The sequence below is a fragment of the Megalobrama amblycephala genome, linkage group LG19 (assembly GCF_018812025.1).
Source record: "Megalobrama amblycephala isolate DHTTF-2021 linkage group LG19, ASM1881202v1, whole genome shotgun sequence".
Classification (NCBI taxonomy): domain Eukaryota; kingdom Metazoa; phylum Chordata; class Actinopteri; order Cypriniformes; family Xenocyprididae; genus Megalobrama; species Megalobrama amblycephala.
In genome coordinates, this window is record NC_063062.1 from 15939645 (window position 1) to 15959394 (window position 19750).

The 19750-nt window shown below is 35.9% G+C and overlaps 1 protein-coding gene across 7 annotated transcripts in view; it reads left to right on the forward strand.

Moving 5' to 3' along the window:
* The first annotated feature begins 347 nt into the window (after positions 1 to 347).
* The window catches only part of ccpg1 (cell cycle progression 1), a 36196-nt gene continuing 16793 nt past the window's right edge, over positions 348 to 19750 (forward strand). For 2 of the 7 annotated variants that reach the window (XM_048167687.1, XM_048167693.1), the window contains exons 1-7: positions 349 to 502; positions 2036 to 2106; positions 4666 to 4750; positions 7946 to 8034; positions 8117 to 8324; positions 14846 to 14935; positions 18313 to 18479. In XM_048167687.1, the coding sequence (XP_048023644.1) occupies positions 2047 to 2106; positions 4666 to 4750; positions 7946 to 8034; positions 8117 to 8324; positions 14846 to 14935; positions 18313 to 18479 (699 nt within the window). In that variant the 5' untranslated portion in view covers positions 349 to 502; positions 2036 to 2046. Of the gene's footprint in view, positions 503 to 1980; positions 2107 to 4665; positions 4751 to 7945; positions 8035 to 8116; positions 8325 to 14845; positions 14936 to 18312; positions 18480 to 19750 lie in introns of all 7 variants that reach the window. The other 5 variants (XM_048167692.1, XM_048167689.1, XM_048167690.1 and 2 more) reach the window with 5 other exon arrangements.

Here is a 19750-nt window from a genome sequence, read left to right on the forward strand (position 1 = left end):
GTGGTCGCGTCAAAGTACCGCGAGAGCGTTTCTAAAAGCATATGGAGCCGTCTGCACTCTGATCACTCTCGCGGTACTTTGATGTCATACACCGACCGGTCTGTGCAGCGCTGCTTCAAGTCGAACAAACCTAACATGTCATTCTAAGATTGAAATTAAATTTAAAATCCGGAATCACTGTTAATCAAATTAAGCTAATCAGCAGATACACTTCAAAAAGTCACTCACAGGATAGGTTAGCCTTGTGCTGCCGCAGCTAGAGGGAGTCATGGGAAATGTTGTTTTTAGAGTTCAAGAATGTTAAGACACAACTGAGGGGATGGTTTCGTGTAAAACTACAACTCCCATGCACCTTCCTCTCGGCAGCGGCCACCGTGTTGTTGTCCGTGTGATGTGATGTTGATGTTTTGGCTCAGTTGAGAGGCGTGACGTTTAATGGTAGATTTGTACAGAGGACATTTGCCTTCTTCCCTTCTCCCGCTGCAATTTACCTTTAAAACCGGTAAGGACAGCTAATAAGGCACCTAATGCAGTTTAAAGTCACCATAAAGCTATAACAGGACTGAGAGATTAAAGAGACTCATTCATAATTTGTAATTTTGAGTCGGTTTGTCATTTTGTCTGCTCATCTCTAACCTACAACAGTTTAGTTCACGTAGTGAAGCAGATGTTGAGTTTTGTTGGGTGTTGTTTGAATGCAAATATATAACAGTTCTAATTTTACATTATATGAGTCTGCCTCGATTTTATTTGTCTGAACTGTTCTGAGCTAAGATGTACTCTAAAATAATCCGCTCACTGTTGACAAGTAACGTTATATTTATCTATATATTTTATCTATTTTCTGCATCATGCACCACCCATTTACTTCCCATCCATCTATAACAGGAAGGGGGTTTCAAATTCAAAGTATTTCAATACTGTGAAAAATGAATATTCTAAATATGTGAAAAGTATTATTTGAAAAAATATTTATTTTCTATTACGTTACTTCATTGTTATTTTTCTACTCACTATAGTACTGTACTGTTAGATATATTATTTATTTGGTAACACTTTACAATAAGGTTCATTAGTTAAACATTAGTTCATGTATTAACTAACATGAACTAACCTTAAGCAATACATTTGTTACTGTATTTACTAATCTTTGTTAAGGTTAGTTAATGAAAATACAGTTGTGCATTGTTTGTTCATGTTAGTTCACAGTGCATTTTACTAATGTTAACAAGATTTTAATAATGTATTATTAAATGTTAAAATTAACAAAGATTAATAAATGCTGTATAAGTGCAGTTCATTATTAGTTCATGTTAACTAATTTTAACTAATGAACCATATTGTAAAGTGTTACCATTTATTTTAATCATTTTTTTTTTTTTTTTTTTGATTTAAATCATATTTTATTTACTTTCAAATTTGGCAAGATAAATAGTTACTGTAATCTTATGTTTATTATTTGTTTTTCAAATTTAGTGGTTTTGTTTGGATGATGTTATATATGTGCAATGACACTGTTCTTCTGCTTTTTTGGATGGTTAACAAACCAGAGTGTGCTATTTTAGTTGCCTCTTTCTGAAAAACAAACCAGTGAAACAACCAGATGTTAGTTTTGACCTGTTTTTTTTTTTTTTTTTAAAGACATAGTTCAACCCAAAATGAATTCTCACATTATTTACTCAGCCTCATGTCTTTCCAAACCTGCTTGATGTTACAGAGTTTTCATTAATTCTAGCATCTCTACTAGTCTTGAAAATGCAGTGCCTTATGGGTTCAAAAACATTTTGCATGAAGTTAAACCAGAATGCACCAGATTTCACTTTGCTCTCAGATCTATGATGAAGAAAAAGTTTCTTTATTTGTGTGTAATTCTTCTTATTTATGGAGATCTCTATTTTGTATGGCTTCTGCAAATGCATAATAGCCATTTACCATTGACAGGGTCAACCTGACATTTCCATCCCATAAATGTGCTTTCAGGTAGACGTCATTACAGAGGACAACAACATAAGTTTTGTTTACTTTTGTTTTCTAGCTGGTTGAGAGATGTCTGAAAGCTCCAGTGACACAGAGTCATCCTGTGGATGGACAGTCATTAGCAATGAGGTGATTTTTTTCAATGCTTGGATCGTTACTCATCAGGTTTACCTCAAATCTGAGTATAAACACTTTTGGGGAGTTATCTTTTTATGATCCTCTTCTGGGTAAATTGAACAATGCCTGTCAACAAAACACATACATATTTTGCTCCAAAATCTAAAGATAGAAAAATATTAAATTATTATTATTATTATTATTATTATTATTTGCATAAGGAAAATTTAGCATATATATTTTGGACCTTTTTTTGGATTATTATTTATTTATTTATTTATTTTTATTGTGCCAATATTTTCATTTCCACATTTGCTTATTGATGATACTCATTCGATACTCTTTTGATTTTGGGTTGAAATATGAGCCATGTTTTTTGTAAGTTTCACTCAATTTTATTTATTTTATATATAAATTATACATTTTATACATATTTGAGTGAAACTTAGTACAGTGTAATATAGTTATACACATAATTGCCATAGTTTTTACATTTTACAAAATTAATATATATAATTTATAATATATATACACAAATTACAAAAAAGTTATGGAAAAAATTAAGAGACCACTTAACATTGATTTCTGAACTTGGAGTGGTCTCTTAATTTTTTCCATAGCTGTATATATATATATATATATATATATATATATATATATATATATATATATATATATATATATATATATATATATAAGGTTATCTTGGTGTCACATATACCCTGAACTCTCAGTTGATTATCCCAAACCCTGCTTACTTGAGGTATGCTGGTTCCAAAAACGCATTCGGGAGTATGTTCAGCCAACCCAGAGTATGTTCCCAGTTAACACACCAGGCGACGAATCGATGATTCACCATGGAAACAGACACTTAGAAAAAGCGTGCCATTCTACTTCCTCCTTCTTCTTTTGTTTAAAGGGGTGGTTGATTATGATTTCACTTTTTTAACTTAAGTTAGTGTGTAATGTTGCTGTTAGAGCACAAACAACATCTGCAAAGTTATGATGCTCAAAGTTCAATGCAAAGGTAAATATTTTCTTTTAAAGAATTCTCTGTTTAAGGACTATAACAAACGGCTGGTCGGGTCTGGGTTGGTGACATCACTAACCCTAAAATTTACATAAACTCTGCCCCCGAGAACACGCAACAAAGAGGTGAGGCCATGTTATCGCAATACAGTACGTAACACAAAAGCAATAGCATGTCAGAAAAGCAAGACGACAACATAAGTTATAAAAACAATTAAACTAAACTATACCTGTTCTATCTTAATGCAGCATATATTCTCGGGCTTTGTAGGCACCTTACAACAGTTCCCACACAAGCGATGTATAGATTATCATAACAGAATATGCAAACCAATGACTTTAAGATAGTTAACTCAACATCAGCTACATAAATTCATTAACTTAACATTCAGAAACGTCCTGTTGCATTCTACATGTTGTCACTTCTTCTTGAGGCTCTCCATCATTGTCTGACTTTGGTTTGAACATAAAAGGCTGAACAGTTTCTGACATTTTCATGGAGTCTTCGTGAGGTATAACACTATTTGCTAACAGGAGCTCTTGAAACCCCGCCCTCTGATTAGGAGCATCAGCTGATTTGCATTTAAAGGGACACACAAAATCGGAGCATTTTTGCTCACCCTCAAATAGTGACAAATTTAACATGCTATAAAAATTATCTGTGGGGTATTTTGAGCTAAAACTTAACATACACACTCTGGAGACATCAGAGACTTATTTTACATCTTGTAAAAATGGAGTTGGCGCCGAGGCCTCACGGGCAGCGCGCCGACATGTAGCGCTAATGCGAGTTCGAGTCCCGGCTTGTGGTCCTTTCCCGATCCCGTCCCCCTCTCTCTCTCCCACTTCACTTCTTGTCTGATCACTGTCCTATCATAATAACGGCAAAAACACCAAAAAAAATCTTTTAAAAAAAATGGCATTATACCACCCCTTTAATGGCAATTTACATAACCTACTTAGTGCACATCACCACCTATTGGGTGGTTGTGCAATCATTTTTTCAAACTTTTTATTTAATAAATAATCGTTATTCACTGAGAATAAGAATTATATTGTTTGTTTGATGCTATTTATTTAGAAAGATATAACATATTTATTTTATTATAGAAATTATAGTATATATATATATATATATATATATATATATATATATATATATATATATATAGTATAGTATAATATTGTATATATATAACTGTAACTATATGATAAATTTAGTTACATTAATATAACTATATTAATTATATAACACGCATCTGAATAACCCTGGAACCGGAGAAGGTTATGTTCAGAGAGCAAGTTGCTATGGCTACTTACCTACCCTGAAAGTTACCTCCACTTACCTCCACTTAGGTTATCCACTTACTTACTCTTAAACATACCCAGGTATGTCACATAACCTGCTTTCTGGAATACCCCAACCCCCCCCCCCCCCCCACACACACACACACACACTTTTAGAAGCCAATACAGCTGCTTTTTATTTTGTTTACTTAGAAACATAGTGATAGTGATAACCTTGGTGTGTGTGTGTTACAGGGTTCGGACATCGAGACGCTGGGGCCGGATAACACTGGAGAGTGTGAGGATAGAGCAGTTAGTCGTGCTCTGGACACACCTGACGGTGAGGATGTCACCCTTTGTGTCATTCAAAATGAATAAACAGAAAACTATTTATTAGGGATGCCCCGATTACGTTTTTTGTGCCTCAAAATCATTGAATATTGAGTATCTGCCAATACCGAGTTAAAAACAAAAGAGAGTTTCTTAGGTGCAGGGGTTCAAATGTAAAAAAGAGACATCAGTAATGAAATATATACTGTGTGTGTGTGTGTGTGTGTGTGTGTATATATATATAAGTGAGTACACCCCTCACATTTTTGTAAATATTTTATATCTTTTCATGTGACAACACTGAAGAAATGACATTTTGCTACAATGTAAAGTAGTGAATGTACAGCTTGTATAACAGTGTATATTTGCTGTCCCCTCAAAATAACTCAACACACAGCCATTAATGTCTAAACCGCTGGCCACAAAAGTGAGTACACCCTAAGTGAAAATGTCCAAATTGGGCCCAATTAGCCATTTTCTCTCCCCGGTGTCATGTGACTCGTTAGTGTTACAAGGTCTCAGGTGTGAATGGGGAGCAGATGTGTTAAATTTGGTGTTATCGCTCTCACTCTCTCATACTGGGCTGCGTTCCAGTTCGGTTTTTAAATGCCCTTCCCTCGCTAACTTCCCTCGGTCTCGTTGACTCGGATGTACGTCATTGCTTACGTTGCACGAGTGCCCACTTCTGGCGGAACCTTTGCAATGGGCTGAACTGGAACCTCCTAAGCCCTTGATCACTTGGAATCCGCAATGGTTTATTATTATATAATAATAATTGATTATTTGAATAATTGATTAATAACTGATTTATTATTTATTTTTTCCCCTTACAAATTTGTTTAATACAGCATTCTATATGCATATATGTGTGTTTTATATGTTTAAAAAAATAATTAATATATCATAGAATTGTTTAAATCGGTTAAAATCGAGGGAGCGAGGGTCTGTCCATGTAAACGTTCCTCGTCCACTTCACAAAGTGGAACGCACTTCAAAATGGCGGCAGGGATTCCCCCGAGGGGAAGTGTGTAGGGAAGTTCGCGAGTGCGTGTCTAAAACTGGAGTGGAACGCAGCCTAGGTCACTGTAAGTTCAACATGGCACCTCATGGCAAAGAACTCAAAATAGAAAATTGTTGCTCTACATAAAGATGGTGTAGGCTATAAGAAGATTGCCAAGACCCTGAAACTGAGAACAGGCCTCACCATGGTCGACCAAAGAAGTTGAGTGCACGTGCTTAGCGTCATATCCAGAGGTTGTGTTTGGGAAATAGACGTATGAGTGCTGCCAGCATTGCTGCAGAGGTTGAAGGGGTGGGGGGTCAGCCTGTCAGTGCTCAGACCATATGCCGCACACTGCATCAAATTGGTCTGCATGGGTGTCGTCCCAGAAGGAAGCCTCTTCTAAAGATGATGCACAAGAAAGCCCGCAAACAGTTTGCTTAAGACAAGCAGACTAAGGACATGGATTACTGGAACCATGTCCTGTGATCTGATGAGACCAAGATAAACTTATTTGGTTCAGATGGTGTCAAGCGTGTGTGGCAGCAACCAGGTGAGGAGTACAAAGACAAGTGTGTCTTGCCTACAGTCAAGCATGGTGGTGGGATTGTCATGGTCTGGGTCTGCATGAGTGCTGTCGGCACTGGGGAGCTACAGTTCATTAAGGGAACCATGAATGCCAACATGTACTGTGACATACTGAATGATCCAACATATTGGATTCCAACATGATAACAACCCCAAACACACCTCCAAGACGACCACTGGCTTGCTAAAGAAGCTGAGGGTAAAAGTGATGGATGGGCCAAGCATGTCTCCAGACCTAAACCCTATAGAGCATCTGTGGGGCATCCTCAAATGGAAGGTGGAGGAGCGCAAGGTTTTTAACATCCACCAGCTCTGTGATGTCGTCATGGAGGAGTGGAAGAGGACTCCAGTGGCAACCTGTGAAGCTCTGGTGAACTTCATGCCCAAGAGGGTTAAGGCAGTGCTGGAAAATAATGGTGGTCACACAAAATATTGACACTTGCGTGTACTCACTTTTGTGGCCAGCGGTTTAGACATTAATGGCTGTATATATAGTACAGTCCAAAAGTTTGGAACCACTAAGATTTTTAATGTTTTTAAAAGAAGTTTCGTCTGCTCACCAAGGCTACATTTATTTAATTAAAAATACAGTAAAAACAGTAATATTGTGAAATATTATTACAATTTAAAATAACTGTTTTCTATTTGAATATATTTCACAAAGTAATTTATTCCTGTGATGGCAAAGCTGAATTTTCAGCATCATTACTCCAGTCTTCAAAATATTTGTGTACAATATTTTTTTTCAGGATTATTTGATGAATAGAAAGTTCAAAAGAACAGTGTTTATCTGAAATCTAATCTTTTGTAACATTATAAATGTCTTTACTGCCACTTTTGATTGATTTAATGCATCCTTGCTGAATAAAAGTATTCATTTCTTTAATTTCTTTTCAAAAAAATTAAAATAAAAATTCTTACTGACCCCAAACTTTTGAACGGTAGTGTATAATGCTACAGAAGCTTTGTATTTCAGATAAATGCTGTTCTTTTGAACTTTCTATTCATCAAGGAATCCTGAAAAAAAAAGTACACAACTGTTTTCAACATTGAAAATAATCATAAATGTTTATTGAGCAGCAAATCAGCATATTAGAATGATTTCTGAAGGATCATGTGACACTGAAGACTGGAGTAACGATGCTGAAAATGTTAAATTGTAATAATATTTCACAATATTACTGTTTTTTTTACTGTATTTTTAATTAAATAAATGTAGCCTTGGTGAGCAGACAAAACTTCTTTTAAAAACATTAAAAATCTTAGTGGTTCCAAACTTTTGGACTGTACTATATATATATATATATATATATATATATATATATATATACCCTGTGTTTACGAGGATACTAGCCAAAACGGCATGTCGACATTTTTGTGTGACACAGCCCTACTCGCACGTCAGGCACACACATTTGAGCTTCTTCTTTTCCTCTTAATGGTTTCTTTTTGATTACAGTTCATTGTAGAATGTAGTATTATTGGCTGGTATTTTTGGCTGTGTGTCAGCACACAAAAGCAAAAGGATGAATGTAATGATTGCTATTAACTGCTATTAACACACATGCTAAACCAGGAGTGGTCAAACAATTTTGAAATATTTTAATGCGTTTTCAGACGAGCGGGGTGAGGAGAGTTTGGGAGAGACTTCTCTAGACCTCACACTGAGAGAGGAGTCGACAACAGAGGCAGCACCTGCCCGAGAGGTGTGAATTTAAATCCAAAAATTACCTCTTGCCATTCTTCTGTATGCCAGCTTAAAGAAGGCACATTTATGTTTTCTTGCAGGCGGGAGATGATGTGGGTGGAGAAGAACATGTGATTCTTTGCTCCTCCAGTGAGAACTCTGACATCATAACCCTGCCAGACTCTTGTGAGGCAGAGATTGATGCATGGGAGGAGCCTGTTGCCAAGCAGGCAAAGGAAGCAAGAAGTGAAAAGTTTTATCTCGGAAGCTCATCGAGCAGCCAGTATACTTTTAGAGATTCTGAGACAAGTGAGTGGAAACTGTTGCCTTCAGTTCATGTTGGAATGCTTGTGTTTACATTCATATGAATGCCACTAGAATGCCATAATTAGCAGTGGAATTATTACAGCTGGGATGATACATCGATTCTCGATCAATACAATGATATTTTCTCTCTCTAATCGATTCTGAGCTTAGTTTTAACCACAGATGGCGCTCTAGGCTAGTTTTTAACCACACTCTCAAACGCTCACGAAGAAGACAGCTGGACAGCGCTAGTGCGTTCGGCCAAAGAATATACACTAGTAAGAAGCGACACTCAATAGAACGTTCCATTGCAACACCGGTGCCCAGCAGCGGTACCCTGCGTTTCCGCCATTTTGTGGTGAAAGTGACTCGGCAGTCCACTAGTTTCTATGGCAATATCAGCTGCTTTGTTAAAAAAAAAACGTACATTAAATCTGAAATCAAACTTGAATGATGACAACACAGAATAAAATACTATCACTAGTGATCATCAAATTCTTTTAACAGATTAATTTTACAGACTTTGTGTTTAAGTCTTCTACTTTTTTCACAAAACCTTTGCTCTCTAGAAACCCAGTCAGTTTGTGGTTAAAATTCTTTAAAAGATCTAGTATTAGCATTAGGCTTATAAACACTGAATTAATACCAACATATGAAATTAAATTAAGGACATGCATCAGGCAAATTAGGAATGTTGGACAATAAATATATGAATATAACAGCTTGATTTTGCAGTTTTGTCTAATTTCTGTTAAAGCAAAAGTGTCCAAAAGTGGGAATTATGTGATAACGGACACGCCAATGCAATGTATTATAAGATCATTATGTTTGTAGCATGATCCATTAAAACGTACAATATATATATATATATATATATATATATATATATATATATATATATATATATATATATATAATTTCAATTAAGACCTAGTGGAGTGATACTATTATTACTATTACTCCTCTAGGTCTGAAATATATTGTTCGTTGCAAACATGATGATCTTAAATTTATTAATTTAATATTATAAGTTGCATAAAATGGAAATACTCAATAAAGTAGGCTAACTACGCTACCTCAGATGGGTGAATGGTTGGATTCCACAACTGGTAAAATAAAACATATATAAGACAATACAACATTTACTATAGGTGCCATAAAATTTACTGATGATTTCATTTGAAAAATGTTCTTTTGCGCTTCTGATTTGGCAGTGAAATTTGCCGATTTTGGGTGCGTAAGATGTGAAGGATTCTATGGTCCAGTTAGTATTTTCACCCCATAATGGCGGCCGCGCTACCGGAGCGCCATCTAGTTGCTGTTGCCCAAAAAGTATCAGAGTGTCGCCTCTTGGGTTCTATACTCTTTGGTTCGGCTGAGTCATGTAAGTGGTTAAATATACTTGCACCTCGGCTCAGAATGCTATTATGATGAACTTTATGAATGATTATTTTAGGTTTAAGTGGTGTGTGTAAAGAAACTGGAAGCAGGCAGTGTACGAGTGTTTCTAAAGCACGTATATCAGCTGTTTAAAAACTAAGCTCAGAATCGATTCGAGAGAGAATCGCGATACATCGGAAAATATCAGAATCGCTCTAGATTCTTTGTATCGCGAATCGAGATTTAATGTATTGTCCCAGCCCTAGGAATTATCTTTAAGACTGACTTAACGAATTAAAGAAAAAAATCATGGTGGAAATTAATTTGTATTGATTAAGGGTGCTCTAATCAGGATTTTTGGGGCCGATCACCGATTACCAGTCACTGAAAGCAGAGATAATAACAATGTATCATGAATTGACAACTCTTTATTTTTTGGCAAACAACGTGTGCAACATTCCATTCCCTCACTTAGAGGTGATTAGTAACAGCTTAGAGCTTAACAAATATAGATTTCCCCTGAAATAAATAACATTAAAAAAGTCTTTATCAACATAGACTAATCATGTGTGAAACAACACTGTAGTCTTCACTGCATAAATTAAATATAGAATAACCCTACTAAAACTACTAAAGAGCAGTAAGTATTAATTTTCACTGTATTTATAAAGCACTTTACAACTGCACCTGCAGACCAAAGTGCTGTACAATCAGCATAGAAAAACATGCAACACATAAAAACAACACACAACCTACTTATACACCGGATACTAGCTCAACCTCTCAGGCTAAAGTAATTTGAAAACATTTAGAAATGTGGTCTCTCTAAGTTCATGTGGCAGACTCTTCCAAAGCCTCAGACCCCTGTTGCGCCCCCTTTTAACTTTAAATGAGTTCAAGGTACAGAAAGCAATGATTTATTATTTGATCTTAAAGACCTAGGTGCTTTGTGAAGAGCAATAAGCTCAGACACATAAGCAGTAGCCGCACCATGCACTGCGTTAAAAACATACAGCAGAATTTTATATTTTATCCTGAAGTCCACTGGTAGCCACCTGAGAGAAGCCAAAATAAGAGAAATATGATGACGTTTCCAAGCACCCACCAGCAGCCGAGCCACCACATTCAAACGTGATATAATGGTCTGACAGTACCCCACATACAAAACACTGCAATAGTCAAGGCGAGACAGAACAAAGGCAATAACCTTCTTTAAATCTTTTCTTGACAGAATAGGCTTTAATCGAGCAATAGACCTAATCTGTAAGAAGCAACTCTTTGTCTTTTGTTGTTTGATTGACATTACAGACAGACAGAAGCAAGTACATTAAGCTGCTCTCACTTAAAGACAGAATGCACGGATCCAATATACTGTTACACCTATGATTTATTTCTCAACTGTTTTTGTTCACTTAAAGGTACGGTAAGTAGATTTTGAACAATGCTGTTGGACATTGTTGATATTTGAAATCAACCCAAACAAACCCACCCCTCTCTTCATTGCTCTGCCTCCAAAACTCACACTCCAATCCTAACCACCCTGCTCCGAGTCAGTTTCAAACCCCAGGCCGATTGCTGCTGGCAGGCGAGGACTTTTGTAATATAAACGCGGGTCCTACAGCGCTTGCCCGGTCATAAACCTTCATTTTCAGTGATATTCTTTTGAGCTCTTTTGTATTGTGTCCCATCTCTCATTCTGCAGTTTTTTTTCCTTATTTTCAAATCTCCCTCTTGCCCCTTCTCTCTCCTCGACCATCATACGCCCCCTAATGCTGATTGGTTACACGTTTGTTGTTGTCATCTGCCCGACTAACAGAGTATTTGACATTCTACTTAGTCCACCTTTAAAGGGCTAGTTCACCAAAAAATGAAAATTCTGTCATCATTTACCTACTCTCAAGTTGTTCTAAACCTATATGAATGTCTTTCTTCTGCTGAACACAAAAGAAGATATTTTGAAGAATATGGGTAAAAAAACAGCTGATGGACCCTATTGATTTACATAGTATGGGGAAAAAATACTATGGAAGTCAGTGGGACCCATCAACTGACATTCTTCAAAATATCTTCTTTTATGTTCAGCAGAAGAAAGAAACTCATACAGGTTTGGAACAACTTGAGGGTGAGTAAATGATGACAGAATTTTTGGGCGTTTCATCATTTTTGGGTGAACTGTCCCTTTAATACATAACCAACTGTGTTTACACGAATACTCATGAAACCGGGCATTTTCACATATTTCTGTGTATATTTAACCATTTAGGCGTGAACTCAAAGATCAAAGTTCACTTTGCTTTTCCTTGCGTTCCACTCCCCTCGTAACGTGCACACAGAAAGCCGCATGGAGAACACAGAACAGTATCTCTTTCAAGGCTTAAAGTAAATGCAGTTTTAATAACTCTTTTTATTATTGAGCATGCCCTGCAGTTTAGCAACAGCAGACTGCATTTTATGACAATCACTGATTTAGCTGATTTGGACGTTAGGTTTGGACTTTTAGGGAGGAACAAAAGCGCACCACTATGCAGGAAAGAAATGCACGGACAGCCCTAGTTTCTTACTGACACTGCTGTAGAGTTGCTGTCATTGCAATGTTTTTCATGTGTTCTTTTTATACGCAAGCAGCTTATGATCTGGTGTTTTCAGTGTCTCAGAGATAGAATTGTCAAAAGTACCGACTTCGGTAACTATCGGTACTGAAATTTTAAAAATGTGAAGCTTTGAGCGCTGATGAGTGGATTCGTAAACACCTCTTATTGGCCATTGTGTTGATGCGCTCATCGGATATGTCTGCGATTGGCTGCAAAGATCAACGCACGGCAGCATTTGAACGCTGAAAGCACGCTGTTTTAATTTGAAAGCGGAAGCATTTGAAAGCAGGTGTCTATCAGCGGACTGGTCCGCGAGCTTCATTGATGACTATTTACAACGTTTTTCAGGGCTGCAACTAACGATTATTTTGATAATCGATTAGTTGGCCGATTATTTTTCCGATTAATCGGATAAAAATCCTAATTTTATTTATTTTTATTTTGACAAAAAAAAAAAACACTGTATTGCACATCCTGCCCAATGTACTTCAAACAAATGTGCCAGCTGAATGCTATGAAAACATACAGTGCTTAATTTATTAGACTACCTGTCATAATAAAGAGAGAACGCAAATATTTCAGGATTCTGTCAAAAACTTGTTTAAAGCTAAAAATGGTATTGCCATTTATTAGGAAAATAACAAACTGAAACAACTTAATAGTTTCTAAATAATATTCACACATAATATTCAAAAAATGTTGTTATTGACTGTAATTGGACATCTGAAATGTCTGAAGTGTTTTACTCTTTCCTGCTTTCTTGTAAAACAGTAAAATCAAAAATGTATGGATAACAACAATAAATATATTGTAGCTTTAGAAATACTGCTGTAACTAAAAAGCTTATGGATACTGTTGGATTAACCATTACAGATACATGAAAAATAATTTTAGCACCAATACTGATAGTTTAGACTGCCCTGGCAGTATCAGATGTCTAATAACTTTAGCACTGTATATAGTGAATATAGTTTAAATCTGTACTCTACATTAAAAATGAAGATAGTAGTAAAGATTATAAAGAAAAACACAAACTCAGTGTTAACCAACAGGCAAGATAAATGTTTTGCAGGAACACACACATTCACTCTGGACACAATCACCTCTTAAAATGTAAATGCTTGCGTGAATTTGTAACATTTGCAGATAATAGCCGTAGAATGAACGTTTTGCGCTGAGGACGCACATACATCTGTCAAAACGCCTGACAGGGCAAGCCATTACACTAATGCATTAGCTTGAAGCTTAAAAGAATTATCATGTTTTGATCAGCTTTGATCTTGTACCTTTCCCGCAGCAGCTGACTCTGTTTCCTCCACTATTTTAGATGCATTTTTGTTCATAGAAATGCGTTATTCAGTGCTGTAATTTGACGCGACTGGCAGAAGTCTTCGTGCACAGTGGGTGGAGCCAACTAATCGATCATGAGAATCGTTGTCGAAGATTTTCATTATCGATTATTATCGATTTTATTGAATAGTTGTTGAGCCCTAACATTTTTACAGCGTTGATCATTGAAGCCAATCAAAGACATATCCGATGAGCCGTGAACACAATGACCAATCAGAGGTGTTTACAAATCCGATCAACAGCGCTCAAAGTGTCACATTTTTAAAATTTCAGTACCAACTTGGTACCGAAGTTGGTACTTTTAACAACTCTACTCAGAGCAATAATAATGATAATAATTATTATTATTGAAAAATAATCAGAAATAATTGTTAAAAAAAAAAAAAAAAATTAATTCACAATTTTAATCAGAAAAAATTCCCCCCAAATGGTATAGCCCTTTGCAAAATTACTCAACCCAATTAATGAGACAGACTTGTGTGATAAAACTATACTTCCTATCTTTCTCTTTGGCAGTGCGAGAAAGATCAAACATGCATCACTTTCACCTAATGTACATCATTTCCACTTTATTTTGTTGCACTAAGCATCTTGTATTTGTTAATAAGTGAAAAAGATAGAAAGTTGCATTGTAATTATGATTTGTGAAGTGTCTGAAGTGTCTTTTAACATCTGTCACCCATCTTGTCACTTGCTGTTAGCCTGAAAAAGCTGGGTGAATTCCCAAGCTGTTTGGGAATTGTGTTGGGAATTTTTTTTTAGAATTTTCTAGAATCATTCCCTGGAATTCCCAGTGTGTAGATCTTCCCATTGTGTTCATGGTATTTTTTTTATGGATGCATCTCACAAAGAAATGTTCAGGTCATATTTCACAACCAGAAATTATATATTGCAATGCATAAATGTAAATGTTAAAATTTTTGTGTTAAAATGTTAAGAAATTTTTATGTATAATTCTTAATAATAAAAATTATGTAATGCTTAATTTCTTAATAATATAATTATAATTTAATTATAATTCTTAATTTTAATGAAAATAATGTCACAATGCAACATTTTGTAATGATCCTAAAATAGGCTCCCCCTCCCTTTTTTTTTTTTTGCGAAATATAAAAATATTTTCCGGTTAAATATGACCCACACATTTTTTAACAGTTTTCATGACATTCGCCGTTGTTGAAATGTTCCTCTCTCTCTCTCGAGTGGCAGCAGACTGGTGTTGGAGTAGATGGGGATTTTCCAGGACGCTGTGGGAATATGGCAGCCAGCTCCACAGTTCTCTCTCTCTCTCAGGTGCTCTGCCATGGGAGTGTGAGCATGTTATGATCAGCATGCTGATAAAGCTCTGAGGACAGCAAGTGTGTTTGTGAGTGAGTTAAGTGATGTGGCAAAAATAGGTTCAGCCACATTAACCTGGCTGATGAAACGCCCAGCCAATAGCTGCGAGAAGAGATAACACGTGGAAAAAGCCACGGTAATGTGTTTGTTTGACCTACATTGCAGTGTGCTTTCATATGTGTCGTAATTCCATTTCTTGAGTTGACTTGACTATGAGCTAATTAGTTGTGTCAGTATTTGTACTCCTGCCATAAATTATTCCTCAAATCATGCATTGTTGTGGAAAGATGTTTTTAATATTCATTAGAGTTTATAGAATCTTGGTTCCTTCAGGTGTGTTTCCAGTATGCTTAAAACATTTCTTCCTTCTGTATGATGCATTTCTCTTAATATTGATGCAGTAACAGTTTAAGCATAACAAAAAAAACAAAGGAGACATTCACAAAAGCCATCCTGCATGATTAGGCCTGCAGCTGTAGTTTTGGAGCACAAGTCATGTGCTGGTTTAGTCGATTAGCTTGTTACTGTAGCGTAAACAGGTCCGTTTTCCTGTGCTGCATCATTGCAATGTGAGATGTGTTGTGCAAGCATGTGTTTGCTGTGTGTGTGCAGAAATGAGCTACAGGATTCACTGTTCTGCACTTTGCATTAAATCCATACAAATTCCATTGGCATTTGTCAGAAAGCGTGTGTGTTGGAGCACAAGTCATGTGCTGGTTTGGTCGATTAACTCGTTACTGTAGCGTAAACAGGTCCGTTTTCCTGTGCTGCATCATTGCATGTGAGATGTGTTGTGCAAGCCTGTGTTTGCTGTGTGTGTGTGTGCAGAAATGAGCTACAGGATTCACTGTTCTGCACTTTGCGTTAAATTCATACAAATTGTATTGACATTTGTCAGATGTGTGTTGGTCAGGTTTTGTTATTTGGTCCCTAAACAGTAGGTAAAACCTCACATAACCTACATTACATGTAGTGAGTCATTATAATGAATTTGGCTTCATAAAAGGGCTAAAAATTAAAGCCTGAGATGGCACAATGTCTATAGTCCGTTTACTGACCGTCAATTTTTATGTTTGAAAGGTATTCAGAGTTTTTGTATACATTTCTACTACTTTTACTACTGTATGAGTTTCAGTACATCCAGTTCTGGACCAAATCTGTCCATCCATCCATCCATCCATCCATCCATCCATCCATCCATCCATCCTCTGTCTATTAGGGCTGCATGATTAAATTGACATAAATTGAGTCACAATTTTTTTTCCCTCTCAACAGACAGCTAAACAGAACAACATGTAATTTACTATGACAAATGTCAATTGCTGCAGTCTTTAAAATATGTAATGAATTTGAATGATTAAAAAAAATCAGTTTGAATGAATGATTCAATGACTCACTTATAAATACTTCACTTGTTTCATTACCGGATGAATCAGCGTTTTTTGAACAAATCTCTTGAATGAATGATTCAATGACAAATACATTTTTTAACAGTCATGATGTAATCGATACAATCGTTATTTGAAGCTCTATATGTTACTTTCAAAAGGTGATTTACTCTATTTTGAACGCTTCCGTAGACATCAGCGTTTATATCCGAACTATAAACTTTTATCCCAGTTCTTCTGTGATAAGATAAATATTTGTAACACAGAATTATGATACTGTGTGGTTGAAAAGACTGAAGCTCTTTCATGCACGACAGCTGCTCTCTCTGGCTCAGTGGCAGCGCAAATTTGAAAGTTCCGGAGTGATTTTGTCAAATGTTTAATAGACATTTGGCGAATTGTTGTCATTTAGAAATGAAATTGCGATCTTTTAACGATTGTCATGCAGCTCATCTATCTATCTATCTATCTATCTATCTATCTATCTATCTATCTATCTATCTATCTATCTATCTATCTATCTATCTATCTATCTATCTATCTATCTATCTATCTATCTATCTATCCTTTCTGTCTATCCTTTCTGTCTATCTATCCTTTCTGTCTGTCCGTCTCTGTCTGGCTAGTTTTATTTATTGCTATTTTATGTTTTCTATTTTTTAAATGTATTGCTATTTTTATGTATTGCTACCTTTGTTTATTTATTTTATTCATTCATTCCATTATGGACAGTTCCTCCGCTCCCTATGCACAGAGTATGCAGTTTGCATAGGACTCCAACACCGCCTATGCTCAAAAATAAAAAAAATAAAAAAATAAATGTAAACAGAAACATTGATATTAAAAAGAATTATGGAGAATGCAGTAACTTAAGCACACACAACACGCCATCCCCGCTTCGCCCCACACCCACCTCATACCGACAACAGCACTCTGGCGCTGAGAAGCGAAAAAGAAAAGAAAACAAGATTAATCACATGCATCATTTTTAGGAATGTTCACAAACGTGGAACTTTATATTTTTGACTATTGTAGTTAATGGGTGGGATTAATTAAACGTGTTTAACAACGTTAAGAATTTGACCACCACCAACGCGTCTGCCTGATTTGATAGCTATAATTTCATCATTTTAATGTGCTATGCATTGGATTTTGAACCATGGTAAAGATATTTGTTGCCAGATTTCACGATTACTCAATTAATTTTGAGTGCTCGATTTCGCAAAATCATAAGTAAAATCATAATTAGACCATTTTCGAAGGCTTCGTGATATATTAAACAATTTAAAAGATGATAAATAACCTACGCTAAGACATGAGAATACTTTTCTAAATGTTCACTGCAGTTTCAAAATAAAAGTTTAAACCCTCGTTCTGACTCTGACATGTTTTGATAAATTTCTTGTTGAAGAAATTTCAGTGACTGCAGCATTTATACCATAAAGGTGTGGCCAAATATTAAAGATTAAGTGGATATTTTAATTAAATGTTTTTTGGCCGATATTAAAAAAGGATTTGATCATGCTGTAACAACAAAAGCAAGAAGTGTATCAACAACAATCACCTAGCCGCTGGCACCCTCTGCTGGCATTTGATATAATACATAATGCGCGTAAGTTGATTGTTTACATTATGTATTTTGACAGTGTTGTTTAAAAAAAAACATAAAATAACTTGCTTTTGTTACTTTCATTGAAACATTTATTACTCCCTCAATGTTATTATATTGGCTATTTATTTTAAGTGATTTTAAAGACTGTTGTTCACTTCTATTTTTATAACCAAAAAAAAAAAAAGGTAATGCGGTGGCTGGGGGGCTTCTGCTTAGGGCACCCATTTGGCCAGCAGTGGCCCTGATTATGGCTCACCGCACAATGGTAATTATAACTGGCTCAATTTAAGAACAGTAGATGTTAAGGGTTGTGTGTGTTTTTATCCACACAGCTTTCCCAGTGGATCAGCCTGTGCAGCGAGACGGTGGTAACAGCAGCAGTGAGGATGAGGACGATGAGATAAAGGCCAGCCCTGTGGTGAGGAGACGCAAAGCAAGGAGGAGCACTAACAGCTCAGAGCCTGGAGACCCCCAGGAGCCCCACAGGAGACAAGAGGAGGTGCCTATCACAACAACAACTCATCATTCCATAATGCTGTATAATACTTAATGATAATTCATAAAGTACTTGTTTTATTTTTAAATACAACAAATACTTTTTAGTTAGCTGGAAATTATGCATCTATAATGTCATGACACATATAAATTTAAAAACATGCTTTTGCTGGAAAACAATGAAGCACTTCTGATGTGTTTGCAACCAACCTATTCTAACTAGGGGTGTAACGGTTTAAATTACTCTCGATTTGGTTTGTATCACGGTTTTAGGGTCACGTGGTACGGTTTTGGTATGGGTTGTGGTATGGTTTAGTTTGTTCTATGTTTAGGAACAAAAAGGACAAATTCAAAAAAATATATATATATATATATTTATTAGGTAAACACCTAACACTGGTCACAACAAACTTCCTTAAAAAATAAGCTGTTTTTCATCCCTTCAAAAATCATAATTTATGAGTACTTGCATTATTATGCTACATGTATCAACATACAGTGCTTTTCAAAATCGACATTAAATATTTGGAAGCTTAGGGTCACTCTTTTAAATTCTAGGCTACTATCTTCAGGTTTTTGTGCAAGAACATTACATTTTGTGCATTTAACATTTTCTGTTGCAAGTTGAGATCTGCTTCCAGTACAGTGGAGAACACTCTCTCACTTGGCACTGATATTCCAGAGACAAACCGGTATTGTTTTACAAGTTTAGCAACAAAAGGATACTTTCTCTCATGCAACTTCCACCATGCAAGTGGATCTGGATCTGTATCAATGCAGTTTTCTGCCTTGTGTGTAGTTGGCTAGTATGTTAGTCATCAAGAAGAGGCTTAGTTGACCAAAATTTTATTAGTGGGTTAGTCACAGAAAAAAAAAAAACTCCACAGGAAATGAAGTCACGCAGTCCATGAGGGCGAGATCATTAAAGGCGCCTCACTTGCATTTTTTCTTAATAACAGCGGAAATGTTTGGTCATACGGGTAAGAGTAATATATCATTCAAAACTGTAACTACTTTTATTTTATTTATCTACTTTTATTTGTGTAAACTCACAAACTTACAACAAAACATGCTTTTCTAAAATAAAGACAACAAACAAGATGCACTTTCTGCTGTCTCAGTCTCCGTGAACTGGAGCATGTCACAAAAATGAATGGAAACTCAGCATGTAGACTACTTGCCTCACAGACATGAGAAATATATCTATAGAAAGCTTGAAATGTCTGCTTTTAACAAATAGGCTCTTCTCTGATTATGTTATCCATATGAAGCTTT